An 18,047-nucleotide genomic window follows, 5' to 3' on the forward strand; every position below is an offset into this window, starting at 1 on the left:
ACATTTGGTGGATTGCTAGGCTTTATTTGAGTTATAGATGCATATATTCTAAGGCCAGAAGGCACCATTATGATAATCTACTCTGACCTCTTGTATACCACAGTTCATAGAACTTCCCCAAAATAATTCCTAGAGCAGAGTTTTCAGAAGAACATCCAACCTTGATTTAAAAAATGGTTAGTGATGGAGAATCCACCACAACCATTGGTAAATTGTTCCAAAGGTTAGTTGCTCTTATCCTTAAAAATGTACGCATTATTTCCAATCTTAATTTGTCTCGTTTCAATTCCCAGCCATTGGATCATGTTAAGACCTTTCTCTGCTACATTGAAGAGCCCATTATTAAATGTTTGTTCCCCATCTAGGTACTTATAGACTGTAATTAAGTCATCCCTTAACCTTCTCTTTGTTAAAATAAATAGATTAAATTCTTTAAGTCTATCACTATAAGGCACGTTTTCTAATCCCGTAATCATTCTCATGGTTCTTCCCTGAACACTGCAATATACCGATATCCTTCTTGAACTGTGGACACCAGAACTGGGAACACTAGTTCAGCAGTGGTCGCACCAGTGCCAAACACAGAAGTAAAATAACCTCTCTACTCCTATTTGAGATTCTCCCTTTATGCATTCCAGGATTGCATTAGCTCTTTCGGCCACAGCATTACACAGGGAGCTTATGTTCAGCTGATTATCCACCACGACCTCAAAATCTTTTTCAGAGTCACTACTTCCCAAGATAGAGTCTCCATTCTGCAAGTATGGCCTACATTCTTTGTTCCTAGATGTATATATTTGCATTTAGCCGTATTAAAACGCATATTGTTTGCTTGAGCCCAGAGAACCAGATCGCTCTGAATCAGTGACCTGTCCTCTTCATTATTTACTACTCCCCCAATTTTTTGGTCATCTGCAAACTTTATCAGTCATGATTTTAGGTTTTCTTCCAGGTCATTGATAAAAATGTTAAATAGAATAGGGTCAATAACTGATCCCTGGGGGACCCCACTGGAAACATACCCCCTCACTGACGATTTCCCATTTACATTGAGACCTCTCAGTTAAGTAGATTAAAAACTGGCTAACATGTGCCATGTTAATTTTATTTATTCTAGTTTTTTTTCCAATCAAGATGTCATACAGTACCAAATCAAATGTCTTAAAGAAGTCTACGTATGTTACGTTAACACTATTACCAGTTTGGCTGATTAAAGGTAATCTCATCAAAAAAGATATCAAGTTAGTTTAATAGGATCTGTTTTCCATAAACACATGCTGATTTGCATTAATTACATATACCCTTCTTTGTTCTTTATTAATCGAGTCCCATATCATCTGCTCCATTATCTTTGCTGGGATTGACGTCAAGCTGATAGGCTTATAATTACCTGGGCCATCCTGCTTACCCTTTTTAAAAACTGGCACAACATTAGCTTTCTTCCAGTCTTCTGGAACTTCCCCAGTGCTCCAAGAGTTATTGAAAACCAACATTAATGGTGCAGTGAGCTACTCAACCAGGTCTTTTAAAACTCTTGGATGCAACATATCTGGACCTGCTGATTTTAAAATGTGTAATCTGTTTAATCCTACAGAGGAACTGGTGGAATGGAAAGTGTTCTCTCATCACCATCTGATGAGACTACATAATCTGTGTCTTCCTCCAATACAGAATAGAAATATCTATTGAACACTTTTCTGCCTTATTATTGTAACGCTACCATTTCCATCTAATAATGGACCATTATCAGAATTCTTTTTGTTCCTAATATATTAAAAAAAACTCCTTATTGTCCTCAACTCTGGAGGTCATAGATTTCTCTTTGTGTCCCTTGACTTCCCTTATCAATTTTCTACAATTCCTGCCTTCTAATTTATATTCATTACTATCAACTTCCCCTTTCCTCAATTTGTAACATATTATTTTTTTATAGCTGACTTCACTTCCCCTCTAAACCAAGTCTTTTTTTAACCAACACAGACTTCTTCCTCGATTGTGACATTGTGGCTTTTGGGGCATCTAGTAAGGTGTTCTGAAATTATTCCCAATTATCATTCATATTTTTCTAGTTCTTCCTCCCAGCTGATTGGGCTTATAGTTGTTTTCAGCTTTGTGAAATTGGCCCTATTACAGCACGAAGTGTATATATTACTGGTCTGGCCTTCATTCTGCTCGCACATTCTAAGTGTGATCAAGTCACAATCGCTTGTACCTAAGCTACCATTAATTTTTAGTTCTGTGATCAGTTCCTCTTCATCTGTTAGGATGAGGTCTAAAAGAGAATTCCGCCATATGGCAAAGAGACAGAGACTTAAGAGTGGGGTGCTGCTCCATGCAGGGCATGGGGGCTGACCATGGACACATCTGAGAAGGACTTGCAGGAGGGACTTGGTCCAACCTGAAATGCTGACAAACCTCACAAGAAGGGGTGATATCCAACTGGGTGTGTCTCAGGACCTTTGTTTTGTTTTCAGAGACCTGTAACTCTCGAGTGTTTTCAGAGCAAAGTTTCTGTGGGTAAGAAATTCCTTTGCTAAGCCTGTATTCCCGGCTTTCCTGCCACAATGTCTCCAGAGGGATTAAACTAGAAGTCCAGAGGCTATAGCCTAAGTGGACCTCTAGGGGGGAGTACATATTAGCAACTGCGGGGGCTCAAGAGGTTTCAGACACTGATTTCAGCATCTAGGGTGGCTGGGCAGTAGTGCCTCATGTCCCAAAGAAGGGTGTTAAACAGGATATCTGAACCTGCCCTATACTCCCAGAGCTAGAAATAGTGATTACACTCTCTCCAGAGCCAGTGGGCTCAGAAGCACTTGAGACCCCTCACCTGATGACTGTACAGTGGGGGACTGGCCCAGGTTGTAACATATAAGATTTGTGTGAACTCTGCAGCCCAGTCATACATTGGACAGCTATTGCCATCTACATTTGCACTCACTGCTTAACCGAAAACGTTCATCCCTTTTTCACTGCCTCGCCCCTCACCCCAACTGTGAATATTTAAGGATAGTAAATTCTCTCATGTTGAGAGCCACCGCAAAGACCATACACTACTTAGAACCCACTTGAGCCTTCAAAATGGGGCTCAAGCAGCGCAGAGAGTCAACCCTCTACAGCAGAGGTTCTCAAACTGTGGTCCGAGGACCATCAGTGGTCCATGAACTCCGTTCAGGTGGTCCGCGGATAGTTCTCTCCAAGGTACACGCCTGGGCAGCCACACACAGGAGACTCAAGGGCCACCCACCTAATTAGTAGAGCTGCGCAGGCATGGCTCCATTAATTAGGTGCCTGGACCCTGGAGAAGATGCCCATGTAAGGTGAGGTGGCGGCCTTGTGGGGAATAGAGGGTAGGTGGCAGTGGGGTGAGAAGAGGAGGTCGGGGGAATTTGGGACATGCAGGGCTGTGGTGGCCAGAGAAAGAGGCAACTTTCCACAGCTCCAGGGCTGTGGCTGCCAGGGAGAGACCCCCCTCCTTCCTAGCCCCAGCTTGGGGGCTGCCATGGCGGGGGGGAGAGAGAGATCCCCCTCATTCCCAGCCCCAGCTTCGGGACTGCCACAGTGGGGAGAGAGGGCACATCCATCACATTAGAAAGGTAAGACTACTGATATTAAAATATGAATCGTGTGCTTTTATTTGTAGAACAAAAGAACGTTAATGATTTAGGTTTTTTTATATAGCACTTTTATCCAAAGTGCTTTACAATAGTTAGCTAACGGTACAAACCACATTTGGAAAGATCATTAAGTGGTCTGCCAAGACCCGCAGAAATTTTCAAGTTGTCCGCGGAAAAAAAAAAGTTTGAGAACCACTGCCCTATACTATACAGATTTCCTGGGGGAGACCAGCATTTCTCAAATTGGGGGTCCTGACCCAAAAGGGAGTTGCGGGGGGTGGGGGGAGGGAGCACAAGATTATTTTAGGTGGTTTGCGGTATTGCCACCCTTACTTCTGCACTGCCTTCAGAGCTAGGTGGCCAGAGAGTGGCGGCTGCTGACTGATGACCTAGCTCTCCAGCAGCCACCACTCTCCAGCTGCCCTGCTCTGAAGGCAGCGCCGCCACCAACAGCAGCGCAGAAGTAATGGTAGCAGTACCACATCCCCCCCTACAATAACCTTGTGACCCCCCCCCACCTCCTTTTTGGGTCAGGACACTACAATTACAGGACCCTGAAATTTAAGATTTAAATAGCTGAAATCATGAAATTTACAATTTTAAAAATCCTATGATTGTGAAATTGACCAAAATGGACCGTGAATTTGATAGGGCCCTACTCATAACATACAAACACTGAGAGTATAACTTGTTCCTGCTGACCTGCCTCTTTATTGCTGCTAGAGACCGAGTCCAGCCGTAGGAATAGTTATCACTGTGTTCATATTCACATCAGGCACGACATGCCATTGTAGGCAACCCCAAGCTGTCAGTATCCCTGCGGCTTTCCAGCCAGGGCAAAAACACTGCTCCTACTCCTTGGAGATGGGACAGGCTTATCGCAGGGTGGATTCTCATGAACAGGATGGTTGGTAATACATTGCCCTTTCCCCTTTATGTCTGGAAGATCCTACAGCTGCAAAGTGTCATTAGCTAATGTCTGGCTTTACTAGGTGCACTACTTCAGTGGTCCTCATCCAGGGGTCCAGGGGGGCTCTGCCAAGCAGGGCCGGCATTAGACCTGCTGGGGTTTAGGGCAGAAAGCCGAAGCCCTACCACATGGTGCTGAAGCCCGAGGCTCTGAGACCCGCCACCCGGGGCTAAAGCTGAAGCCTGAACAACTTCGCTTTGCAGGGCCCCCTGTGGCATGGGGCCCTAGGCAACTGCCCTGCTTGCTACCCCCTAACACTGGTCCTGGCTTTTATATGCAGAAAAGCATTTGACACAGCTTGAGAACCCCTGCACTAGTTAATTAGCTATCGCACTGGGAGTGCTGCTAAAAGAAAACTCTGCCCAGCCCAGCCATGAAAGGGCCCAGAAGGTCAAAGCACTTCTCCCCAGGAACAAACTGGAATATGCATTTAAATATCAGGGTTTTTAATTAAAATTGGCATTTCTGAGGCTCCTGCTGGGCACAGCTATGTTGCAGAAGTGACATTTTTGACACTTAACAGCATGGCAGCCCTACTGTACGTTAGAGACTGTAAATCCGCTACCAACCTGCCACTGGTCTGATTTATCAACAAGAAAAGATGCTTTCATGATTAAATACGACTTGAAATTATTAAAGGCCTAATCTAGGTCTAGCATCTGCAGGTGCAGCTCCATTGACTTCAATTGCACGGCACCTGCTGATATCTGGGGCCAGATCCTCTGCTGGTGTAAAGCAGTGGGCCAAATTATAGCACTTGGAGGATTTGGCCCTGAGTCTGAACTGGGCCCTGGCCGTAACATTGCTTTTTAGTATTGCTAATCCAGTATTACAATCAGGACGGGGACTTCTTTTGAAGTCACGTCACAGTCCCACACTGCCAGCATCACACACAGTGTCACTGTTTCACATGCTGTCTGCTGTGCTACCCCAGGTTTTGGGGCTTTGGTGAAGGCCCAGCCCAAGGGAATCTTTCTATCCACTCCAAAAGGTGCTGGATCAGGCCCTAAAATTCAATTTTAAAATATTGGCTTCCCTGAGGATGTCCATAACTCCTGACATATACAGAGCACTGACCCCCAAAGTCTTGTCCCAGCCACCCCTGCGGCTTGCATAACAGGGATGAATAATTCAGGGGAACGTGTCTACCTAGAGACTGATCTTGCAAACACTTAATACCAGCTGTAGTGCTTAATACCAGCTTTTTGTTCTGTGTTTGTACAGCGCCCAGCACAATGGGGTCCATAGCTAGGGTTCCGAAGCTTTCCTAAGGGTTCCGTTAAAAGAGTGCTAGTTTCTTGATGACACTGGGCCTGATCCAGTGGCCATTGAATCAACGGAAAGGCTCCCATTGACTTGACTGGGCGTTGGATCTGGATTATTGCACTGCGATTGTATTCCTGCATAAGTCTGACACTTCAGTGCTGCAGCGAAGCTATAGAACATGCTTGAAGAACTGGATTATGAATGCAGCAGAAGCCTAGAGACTGTTGCAGGTTCAACCTGCTGCTAGAGAGCATTGCAACAAGACACCTCCTCTCAGTCTGCCGCACGTGGCCAATTCCCTCCTCTCAACTTCCCTGCAACCTTTTCCTTCTCACTGTTAAGGAATGTGAAGTACCTCAGACAGAGACTGGGTGATTTTTCCACTGACTGCTGGAGAGACCCTGTCACGGCCGTCTGAGAGAAGTGCAGCTGAACGTGTATTATACCCAGAAGATCTGGCAAGAACAGTAGCTGTTCATTTGATTAAGGTTGTGCAGCATCCTTTCTTTGGCTGGGTTTGCAATCCGAGGTTCTCTTTAGACTCACAGCTGTCACTTGGAGTTCAGGCAGCAGCTACAGCCAGGTGGCTTTTTTGTGGCAGCGTTGCTTGGACGCAAATCTTGTTACTGTCATCCATGCCTTTGGCATGTGATCACAAAACACGTGTGCTTGGTGTTGCCAACTCTTGCCAAAGTACTGTGAATAATGTGATTTTGGCCCTTGCTAGAGCTAATCTGAGGGGAGAAACTCCAGCCTTCAAAATTTTTGGACTGCCGGGCGGGGTGGAGAACAACTGATTGGCTGCCTTCTCAACTTCTCCGCCTCCTGGAAAATAGCAGCCTATCAGAGCTGCTGCTGGAGGCAGGCAAAAGTTCTATCTCCCACCCCTCAGAAGGTGAGAGAAGTTTTTAGATAAAGGAGGGTGGAGAGGGAGCAGCCAACACCATTTTCACAAAAGGGAAGAAGAAAGCAGAAAGAGCCCAGAACCTCAGGCCAGCTCCTCCCTTCACCCCTTCTGAAAAATGGGTTGGCTTCTTTCCGCTCCTCTCCTCTGGAAGCCATTTATTTTTATTTCTACAAACTTGAAAACACTCAGAGCTGGAGTTTCTGTGATGCTATTTGGCAATTCCAAAGGAAAGGAAGTGGAGATATTCCAGCCACAGACAAGATGTTCTTCAAAAGGAACATTTGGCAAGTCACATTGTTTTTGTCTGGCTCTCACAGCAAGACTAGATTAACCAGCTGGTTGGACTACTCATAACAAATATGTTTACCCTGAAAATAAAATCTGATCTACTTACTTAGCCTTCCTGTGCTTAAATTGTCACAGAAAAAGCCAGGAGATCTATTGATCTTCTTTACTTGCGATTGTTGCTTTAGATAGTAATTCTTTCAAAATGATTAAATGTGGTTTTAGTTGCTTTTTACATGTTTATTTACGTGTTTACTCACAGAGAAAAAGCAGTGAGAGAGTGTGAGTGAGACATTGGTCAGGGATTAATTTCTGGGCTAAGCTTTAGATTGGGGAGTGACGTGCCCTTATCTCTTCATAACACATGCAGGGACATATGGACAGTGTATTCTGAAAGGTATTTTGCCATCTTCATACACTGAAACCCCAGGTAGTTAATTAAGGGCCATTTGCAAAAAGGAAAAGGCAGGTGATGTAATACAAAGGAGTGTTTTGCACAGCAGTGAAGCTTCGGGTTGGGGAGTAGCAGGTACTGGTCTCTTCATACCAGTTTAATAGGGATAAGTACATGTCACTTGTGGTGACCCAAGAGGTAATTGGGGTGTAACATGTGCTAGCAGCAAAAATAAAGTTTCAGGTCAGGGGGTGGCATCTCCAAGGTACTTTAGTGTATTCTAAGGCTAGGTCTACACTACGGGGGGGGGGGGGGAAAGGGGGGTCGACCTAATATACGCAACTTCAGCTACGCGAATAGCGTAGCTGAAGTTGCGTATTTTAGGTCGATTTACCTGGCTGTGAGGACGGGCGGCAAGTTGACCGCTGCCGCTCCCCCACCGACTCTGCTTCCGCCTCTCGCTGTGGTGGAGTTCCAGAGTCGACAGCTGAGCGATCGGGAATCGATTTTATCGTGTCTACACTAAATGCGATAAATCGATCCCCGATAGATCGATCGCTACCCGCCAATCCAGCGGGTAGTGAAGACGTGCCCTAACAGTTACAAGGAGGTGTCATTTGGGGTATTTTGTCATTTACAGTCAGTCAAACCCAGGTCCTTATTCAAGGAAGGTGCACGTGTGTGGGGGTGTAACATGTGGCAGCATTTTATGCAGGAAAAAAAATTGGGTCATGGTGTGGTATTTCCCAGCTACCTCAGAAAGGTTCAATGCTCACAGGACATGTCACCCGTCTTTTACACATCCTCAAATCCAAGTTACTTATTCAAATTGAGAGGAAATTGCTCTACAGGGGATTCTTATAACATTACTATATTTTGTTATAAAAGTCAAAATCAACCTCCTGTATTTTGGGGAAATTCTTAAAAGTTTAAATTTACACGGATGATGTATTTATTCTTTTAAAAACCAGCCTTTCAACACTGGAGTAAGGACCCAACTTCAACCTCATTGCCACAGCTGAAGTAAACACGGGCATCCGAACCTGAGCCCCTTTGGTATGAAAAGACAATGTTCAAATAAAATGTACCTTGGGCACAGAGGAAAATGCAGATGGAGTCAAATGGCAGTAAGAGGCTCATGGTGACAAACTGAAATTTAAAAAGAAAGGAACAAACATTAATTTTCACAGACTCCCAAAAATACAATTCTCACGTTATAACTTTCACTGGGGAGACGTATTCCATTCCTTTGCAGCTGTCTAACATCATCACTTGAGAAAGTTTGTTTCACAAACAGAGACACTTAGGAAAAGGAGCTGGTGGGAAGAGAGAATAAAAAAGAGAGATCAAGATGTAAATGGAGGGCGAGAAAAAGGAGGGTGGAAAAAATCTTATAAATATGTTTGTTTCCCTGTTTGAAGTAACCTGCAATAGAGACTCCAGACAGTAGAAATGGCTGTAGAAACAACTGAAGCAGGGACTGCTGAACTGGGGGAAGGGGAAAATGGGGCCCCGTTGGGGGCACCCCTTCCTTCCAGACCGAGAGCTGTGCAATTCTTGGGACACTAGGATTCAGGGGTGCCCTCTTCCCCCTTCCCTTTTCTTTCTATTTAGCTGATCCCTTCCTAACTAACCGGTTCTAAAACAATCATGGAACTAAGGCCTGGTCTACACTTGGGAGGGGAGGGGGGAAATCGATCTAAGATATACAACTTCAGCTACGAGAATAGCGTAGCTGAAGTCGACGTATCTTAGATCAACTTAGAATCACTTACTTCGCGTCCTTGCGGTGCAGGATCGACGGCTGCCGCTCCCCTGTTGACTCCGCTTCGCTTCTCGCCGTGGTGGAGTTCCGGAGTCAACAGCAGAGCGATCGGGGATCGATTTATCGTGTCTACACTAGATGCAATAAATCAATCCCCGATAGATCGACCACTACCCGCCGATCCGGCGGGTAGTGTAGACGTACCCTAACATGACATTTGCTGCCATCACACTGTTCACTCTGATTAGGTGTTATATACATAACCCAATCACACACACCCCTCAGGCAAAGGTTACAGGTAAATAAGTGGACAGTCACGGCACCAGACCATAGGGATTGCCAGACTCAGGATAGGCCAGAGCATCATGGGAGGAGAGGTCCAAAATCAGGATGGAAATAAAGCCTCTGTCATGGGATTTGGCCCTTCTCCTTCTGCTCTCAGACAGAAATGGCAAAGGAAGAAATGCACTGGGCAAAAAGAGAGGAGGAAAAAAGGGGACCAGACTTTTTCCAAAGCCTGTCTGTTTAGTCATAACATAAGATCCCTTGGTTAAAGTGATAAAAACCAGACACAGTGGGGCCTTTGGGCGCTACCATAATAGCAATCAGAGTTACAAGGATACAGAAAATCCCTGCCATACAGCATTTATGAGCTGACTTGGATTGCCCATTCCTATCAACATCAGCAACTGACCTTTTAAGCAGGCTAGGTTCTAGATTTCTCAGCCAGGGCACGACTCTACTTTCTAGGTGTGCATTCCATTCGGAATAATGCTGGATGGTTGTCCTGCTTGAAGCATTATATGGATGCACTGTACATACTGGGGCAGGCTGAAATTGCCCTTGAAGATGCTGAATGCCAAGAAAGAGAGTTAACTGATTGCTGGTTGTGCAGAACATCCCCAGAATTAAACATCTCTTTTTCCATTGCACTTTATCTGCCTTTTGAATTTATGGGGGCTTACAAATCTCTTCTAACCTCAAGCCCTCAGCCCGGGTGACATTTTCAAATATACAGATTTGGGGTCTGGTTGGTGCCCAACTTTGCTGTGGTCCAGGCTTTCCAGTTAAAATCTGTATGTTGATTTCTAAAGCCAGTGACGAAATGGTGGGTGCGCTGGCATGCACAGAACAAACCTGGAAGGCTGCAGCATGGGTCCTTCTCTGGGTTTCACGGCAAAGGCCAAGTAGAACATGTAATTAAAGAGAATCAGGGACATTTCCTAATGGACAGGTAAGGTCTATTAGGGTGGGTAATTGCCTTTCAAGGGAAAGAGTGGAAACTCCATTGCTGTCGAGATTTAAATCTGATCGAGACAACACACTTCAGAATATACAGTAGGGAACAATCCTGCATTTCCAGGGGTAGTTAACAAGAAAAGTCTATTCTCCATCTTTAGGGTGGATGATCCTTTGATTTTCGTGGGATGAGGATTTCAATCCTAGACATTACTCAGAAGGGGGGATTTCTGAACAGCGAATGGCTTTCCTGCGGTGTGCGGCTTGTCGTCTTAGAGCTTGTTTCCGCGGGCAGTTAGCGCGCGGCAAGCTGCGGTGCAAATCGACAGTGCATCAGCTCACTTGCACAAATGGGCTGGGTGGATCCTGCTGCCACCTACTGAAAATTCAAGAGGACTTTGATCAACTCCCATTTCAAAACAGGTCTATACAGGGTCAGCTTTAAGCAGGATGACTTCAGGATTCACAGATCTTACTTTAATGTGAGTGCGATTTGTTCTCGTTGCCAAAAGCCGAACTGCTTTTCTTAACGTGTGTGTGGGGGGAGGGCGTTATAGACTGAATGCTGCAGTCCAGTGGGACTATGCCCCTGAGTTAGGACTGCACAATCAGGCTGATAAACTCATGCTACCTTGACCTTTCCTTGATCACACACAGGTTTGGCATCAGTAGCAACCAATGTATACGTAGTAGGTAACATTTAAACTCTTCTCTAGCACCGTGTGAGAGAAGGTCTCTTAGCCAAAACATATCACTCTTCTGGGGGTGGGGGAACTTTCAGGAGGGGAGCACAGAGGAAAACAGAAGCACAAAGGACTCAGACATAAGGGTAAACTAGTCAGAAGACACACGGAAGGAAATGAGGTCCTAGGGCCTGAAGACAAATTCTCTCACTGCACAGAGGATGCTCTTTGGTTCGCATTGCGAGTGTCAGTCCCAGGAAAGACAAATGGCATGGAACATGGAGACTAGTTCATCTTACGTACAAGATGGAGGGCCGGGAGCCAAGATACCAGAGTTCATTCCCAGCTATGACACCCAGGTATGTCTACACTGCAAAGAAAACCCCCAGACGCTGAGTCTTAGCCTGGGTCAATTGACTCAGGCTTCCAGGGCCCAAGCTACGAGGCTAAAAAAAGCAGAGTTGATGTTCCTGCTCGGGATGAAGCCTGGGCTCTGAAATCCAGGGAAGGTCTCAGAGTCCAGGCTCCAGCCCGAGCGGGAACATCTACACTGCTAGTTTTAGCCTCACAGCCCAATCACACAAGCCTGAGTCAACTGACCCAGGCTCAGATTCAACAGCACAAGTTTTTCTTTGCAGTGTAGAGGTACCTTTAGTGGCAAGATACCTGAGTCCCATTGAAACCAGACTGAGGCACCAAATCCACTTTGGTGCTTTTGAAAATCCCACTAGGTGCCTAAGCTGCATCTTTAAGCACCTAAATCCATTTGGCAATCTGGCCCTAAAATCCTATGTGACCTTGGTTAAGTCCCTGCCCCTTTCTGTGTCTCAATTTCCCCATATACAGAGTGCAATGCAGTTAGATTCCTCAGTCTACATTCAATGATGTTGAGATCCTTGGATGGAAGGTAGTGGTATTCCAGACACGCTAAGTGTTAGCATTATCCAACCTACGTGTGTCATGGAAAAGAGATTCTCTTATCAAGTGAGGTATGCAAGAACGGTCTCTCATTTGAATGACAGACTCCGTGTTCTCCCACATAACCTCACGTTGAGTTACATTTGTAAGTGGGAGCACATCCAATTGACAGCTGAAGGAACAAAAGGGGTCTGATTATTATCCTCATTGCCAGGAGGTAAAATACAAAAACAAAACCCACCCTTTACATACACTATTTAGAGTCTCCAGAAAAACTAACCTCATTACAAAGGCAAGCACTGACCCTAACCTCTCACATCCCACATGCTCAGGACCTGACCACAGCTTCATTACATAGCATTCCTAAAGAGACCTGTAAACAAAAAAAGGTTTCAGAAGGCACGATGCAGTTAATTAGATCTGTCCTGATTAACTATACCATGCAGCAAACAGCAGTCAACAGAGAGGCCTGTGTTTATACAGTGGGTGATGAGAAAAGGACACAAACATTTTACTGAGGGTTACTCAACAGCAACATACCTCGATGTTTACAAAATGGCTCGGCTAGGATGACACCAGAAAGACCAAAAAAAAAAAAATGGGGGAGAGACAGCAGAAAGATCAGACCTTTGCAACTGATGGAATGTTGCTTTTTCTCTCCTTAAACCTCTCCTTAGAACTGATCGTCATGGGAATAGCAAGGGCCAGGAGAGGCGAGGTGGAGAAGAAGGGTCATCACTCGGTGCATTGGAGGGCAAAGGATCTTCTGGGGGTTGGATGTTCTGCCCCCTTCTTAGTCAAACTCATACTACTCAACCTTTCACCAAAGATCTCAAAACGCTTGATAAATTTTACAAACCAATGACAGGCTATGTCTACTTTAACAATGAAAATTCTCTCAAGAGTTCTGACTGTACTGCTGTCTAGAGATGGTTAGGGAGCAGCAAAGGCATGTATTCTAATTCAAGGCTGCCCACAGTATGTGGAGCAAAGCAAGACAAGCGGGGCTCCTTGCAGTTCTCTCTGGCCCTTGGTATGGACACCCAGCTTCTGCATACCCACAGCTGGCCACTGCAAAACAGGGAGGGAGGAGATTGTAGGAAAAGATCCCTAATGTGGTGCATTGCTACCCAGTGACACTGTATCACAAAGGGACAAGGAGTGAAAAGAGGGTCACGCCCTTGGCAGCGCTAGTATTGGAATTATCTATTCCTGTCAGCTGCTGGACACTTAGCAGATCTCTTGCATGCAGGGGTAAATATGCATCTACCCAGGTAGCACACACAGGTATGAGGCTGCCACTGTTTTTTAATGTAGTTTTCTAGTTAACCACATTTAGTGTTGCAGGAATGTAAATCTCAGATCCAAATGTAACGGCTCAATCACAGAGACTGAGCGGATGGCAAAAGCGTTTACATATTTTAACTCGGACACTTGCTTTCGCTCAAGTAAACAAACTAACATCAACATTTAGCTCCTTTTGTAAACACTGTCCTTTTTGTGGCAGATCTTACCTTCCTAGCAGCTGGGAGGGAGGGGGTACAGTATACACCCTACTGGGGTCACATGCAGGTTGAAACGGTTAAGATTCCAAACTGATATATAACCCATGAAGACAAAGATATAAACAGAGGGCATGTCAAATGTCAATTGGTTTTACCATTCATCAGCTTTCAACCCATTACTTATCAGAGCCAGAGGGAATGCAGGACTTTGACCTTAAGTGATAGATCTCCTTCCACCCCAGTCCCCAGACCATCCTTTGTCCTCTATCACTTATTTGGTCCATCTTATTGAAACTATATGGGGTAGAAATGGTGTCTTCCTACCTGTTTGTACAATTAGCTCAATGGGGCTCTGGTCTCACTGGGCGCACTGCAATACAACTAATAGCTGTACTAAGTGTCTTATCTGAAGGACGTTACTAATGGAGGACCAGGTAGCTAAGGTCTACCATTACTGTAGGCTTATTCCACTAGGCAGTGATAGCCACATCCTGACTGTCTGCCCATCAATCACCATCTCCACAGCTGTCTGGGAACTGTCAAATACATCAGTTATCAGTGAGTAGATAAAGAAAATAGCTACCTGGGCAGGGATTGACTTGTGAAGCAAAATGATGTTCTTGGAATCAGCTTCACCATCACCAATTCTACTGGTCAGTGATAGGGTGGTGGTCGTTTCTGTGAGGGGAACACCTGGTCTTTAGGAGCCGGACTGAGAGGAACTTTTTGTGAGGAAACTTTGTTTAAATGCAAACACATAATTAGCTTGTAGAATGATTGCTGCAAATTAGAACTAGCCAAGAGCTTAGCAGGAGTAAAAACCAAAAACCAGGACTTGACATTTAAATGGATAATGAGACCATCCACAATAGGATAGTAACATTATGTGCACACATACACAAGAGGCTTGTAGGGATATAAACCTTCATGACTCAGGGCATAAGGCACCCTCTAATTGACAAGGAGGATTAGGAAAGGAACCTTTCCTCTGGTTAGATTATTCCATAATTGCTCACTTCAGGATTCTTACACCTTCCCCCAGACTTGCATCTGAAGAAGTGAGGTTCTTACCCACGAAAGCTTATGCTTCCAATACTTCTGTTAGTCTCAAAGGTGCCACAGGACCCTCTGTTGCTTCCCCCAGAATGTCTCATACCAGCCACTGTCAGAGGAAGGATCAGAGACTAGATGGACTGCTGTAGAATATATGGGCTAAAGGTACTAACATAACCCAGTCACTGTCCAAAATTAAACAGTGTTAAACAAGGTTCGGGATTTGGTGTACAGAGACCTCAACTTGCTTAGAATCCTGGCAAACACACCATTAAACATCCTTGTAACCTTTTATTAAAGATGAAGAAAAGAAGGAAAAACATTTGACATGCAAAGTATTAAATAAGGCTTTCATATTAACAGCACCCCTTGTTCCCTTTCCCTTTGGCCGAAGAGCGTTTTGGCTGAAAAGCCCCCGTGTTTGTCAGCCTCTTAGATAGTATCAGAGGTGCTACCAACTGCCCTTTTGCAGAAAAGAGAAGCTAACTGAGATAGGCTGGAGCTGCTGTTAAAGTCTGATCCCGCTTCATCCCAGGTCGTGTTTGGGATTCAGCTGGAGCCAGCAGAGGTGGCAATGTCATCTGGGTCCCTCTCTTTGGCCCTTATCTGGTCAGGACAACTCTCAGGATCAGCATGTCAAAGGCCAGCTGAGTAACGTAGTTACACCAACATAAATTTGTAGTGTAGGCCAGGACTCAAACTCACATGGTTACATTCTATCAAATACAACTGGAGACGGGCTCAGTGGCCCCAGATTCCCATATAGCTTTGCACGTGCTTTGAACATTGTCTGGCTTCCACCCCAGAAGTGTCTGCATTTCAGTGTGATAATCTCTCTGTACTCCACACTTCCCTCCCAGGCCTGGTGGCAGTACAGCAGGTTGGGGAAAGGGTTTAGTTTCTGCTGCAGAAAAAAAAAGTTGTTTTGGAGAAAAAAATCAAAATACGGGGGGAAAAAAAGAAAATTTTTCATCTTTGACAGGAAAAAAAAAAAAGCAAGATTTTCTGCAGAAATCAGACACTTGCCACCAAATTTTTTTGGCCAGCCCCAGCAGTGAGCCTAGTTAATGTTTGCAAAAGTGCTTTTGAGTCTCTGGAGAGAGAGAGAGAGAGAGAGAGAGAGAGCGGCTCTAGAGTGAAAAGTGGAATTGCAGAATTAAAGTTAATACTACCCCACTGCTAATCATACCCAGCATTTCTCTAGTGCTGCTCACGATGCCAGAGTGCTTTACAAACATGGTCTAATGCCGTGGTTCTCAACCAAGGGTACACAGAGGTCTTCCAGGGGGTACATCAATTCATCTAGATATTTGCCTAGATGAATTGATCTAGGGCTACATAAAAAGCACTAGTGAAGTTAGTGCAAACTAACATTTCATCACAGACAATGCACTTGTTTATACTGCTCTATAGACTATACACTGAAATGTAAGTATAATATTTACATTCCAATTGATTTATTTTATAATTATGTGGTAAAAATGGGAACGTAAGCAATGTTTCAGTGCTAGTGTGCTGGGACACTCTTGTATTTCTAGGTCTGATTTTGTAAGCAAGTAGTTTAAGTGAGGCGAAACTTGGGGGTATGCAAGACAAACCCGACTCCTGAAAGGGACACAGTCATCTGGAAAGGTTGAGAGCCACTGGTGTAATGAATCCTCCCCTGCCGCATGTGGTGTTGCCAAATTAGCAAGTCCAAAGTATGTTTAAATAAAAGAAAGTAAACACAAACCATTGCTTCAGCAAGGAAGTTGTTGTGTCCCTCAGTAGCTTCCAGCCCCAGTACATGCCAGGAAGGGAAGATTATGTTTTTGCTCTTCCCCAAGGGCGTGATTACTACAAGTTAATTCCAAAGCATACGTGACTTAACAACAATGGAAAACTAGGACAAGACCCTACTTGCTACCAGATGTGACAGGTGTGCGAGGGGTGAGGGGATATTCTAGGTTGCTTCAGTACAGAGTACAGACAAAAATGTTTCAATGACACTGTCTTACCTCAACTTTAAATGAATTAATTCTCCAGTGCCCAGCCTGATTCTTGCTGGGAGAAAATGAACTTGAAAAACAACTCATGGGCTCACCAGCAGTTTGTCAGTAAATGCTTGTCAATGTCAGCTCCAAGATTAGCATCCAGGGCCGGTGCTACCATTAAGGCGAACTAGGCGGTTGCCTAGGGCACCAAGATTTGGGGGCACCAAAAAGCGGTGCCCCCAATTTTTTTTTACAGCATTCCTCCCCAAGTGGGCGGTCGCCGCTCCACTTCTCCCGCCTCCCAGGCTTGCGGCACCAATCAGCTGTTTGGTGCCGCAAGCCTGGGAGGAGAATCAGATCGGGGGCGGCATGCTTGGGGAGGAAGCGGAGCAGAGGTGAGCTGGGGTGGGGAGGTGCCGCACAGCTCCCCGGGCCGGGAGGGTGGGGAGCTGCTGCGGGGGTGCCTCAGGGCAGGCGGGGGAGCTGCCGCAGGGCTCTCCACCCCAGCTCACCTCTGCTACGCCTCCTCCCCGAGCATGCCGTCACTGCTCCACTTCTCCCGCCTCCCAGGCTTGCGGCACTAATCAGCCGTTTGGCACCGCAAGCCTGGGAGGGGAGAATTAGAGCGGGGGTGGTGTGCTCGGGGAGGAGGCGGAGCAGAGGTCAGTTGGGGTGAGGAGCTGCCGCACGGCTCCCTCGGGGGGGGGGGGAGCTGCCACAGGGGGGGGGCGCCTCAGGGGGGAGGGGGGGCAGGGAGCTGCCACAGGGCTGCGGGGGGGCTGCAAGGTGGAAGTTTCACCTAGGGCGCAAAACTTCCTCGCACCAGCCCTGTTAGCATCAAACAACTTCAGAGGGTGTGTTGGCTTGGGAAGTGGGTGGGAGCAAAAGGCCTTTAGTTTTTCTTCCCTGGTATAAAAACAGTGTATCGGGGTGGCCAACCAGAGCCTGAGAAGGAGCCAGAATTTACCAATGTACATTGCCAAAGCTTATGCTCAAATAAATGTGTTAGTCTCTAAGGTGCCACAAGTACTCCTGTTCTTTTGAGTAATACGTCAGCAGCCCACCATCAGCGTTCCCCCCAGGTCCCAGCACCTCCCACCCACTGGCAGCCCCACCAATCAGCACCTCCCCCTCCCTCCCCACACCTCCCAATCAGCTGTTTCGTGGTGTGCAGGAGCCTGGGGGTGGGTGGGGGGCATGGCAGGCTCAGGGGAGGGGGCGGGAAGGGGGGGAGTGGGGGCAGGGCCTGGGGCAGAGCAGGGGGTTGAGCAGTGAGCACCTCCCAGCACATTGGAACGTTGGCGCCTGTAGCTCCAGCCCCGGAGTTGGTGCCTCTACAAGGAACCACATATTAACTTCTGAAGAGCCGCATGTAGCTCTAGAGCCACAGGTTGGCCACTCCTGCAGTCAAACCTGTACGCTTGCAATCCTATGTCTGCATCCTGTAGGATTAAGTAAAAACTGGTCATTTGCCC

At 46.0% G+C, this 18,047-nt stretch overlaps 1 protein-coding gene across 3 annotated transcripts in view; it reads right to left on the reverse strand.

Moving 5' to 3' along the window:
- Nucleotides 1-18,047, reverse strand: part of VWA2 (von Willebrand factor A domain containing 2) — a 75,487-nt gene that overhangs the window by 45,901 nt on the left and 11,539 nt on the right. For all 3 annotated transcript variants that reach the window (XM_054035792.1, XM_054035791.1, XM_054035793.1), the window contains exon 2: nt 8,525-8,585. In XM_054035792.1, the coding sequence (XP_053891767.1) occupies nt 8,525-8,576 (52 nt within the window). In that variant the 5' untranslated portion in view covers nt 8,577-8,585. The remainder of the gene's footprint in view (nt 1-8,524; nt 8,586-18,047) is intronic.

This window comes from Malaclemys terrapin, chromosome 7 (genome assembly GCF_027887155.1).
Source record: "Malaclemys terrapin pileata isolate rMalTer1 chromosome 7, rMalTer1.hap1, whole genome shotgun sequence".
Lineage (NCBI taxonomy): Eukaryota > Metazoa > Chordata > Testudines > Emydidae > Malaclemys > Malaclemys terrapin.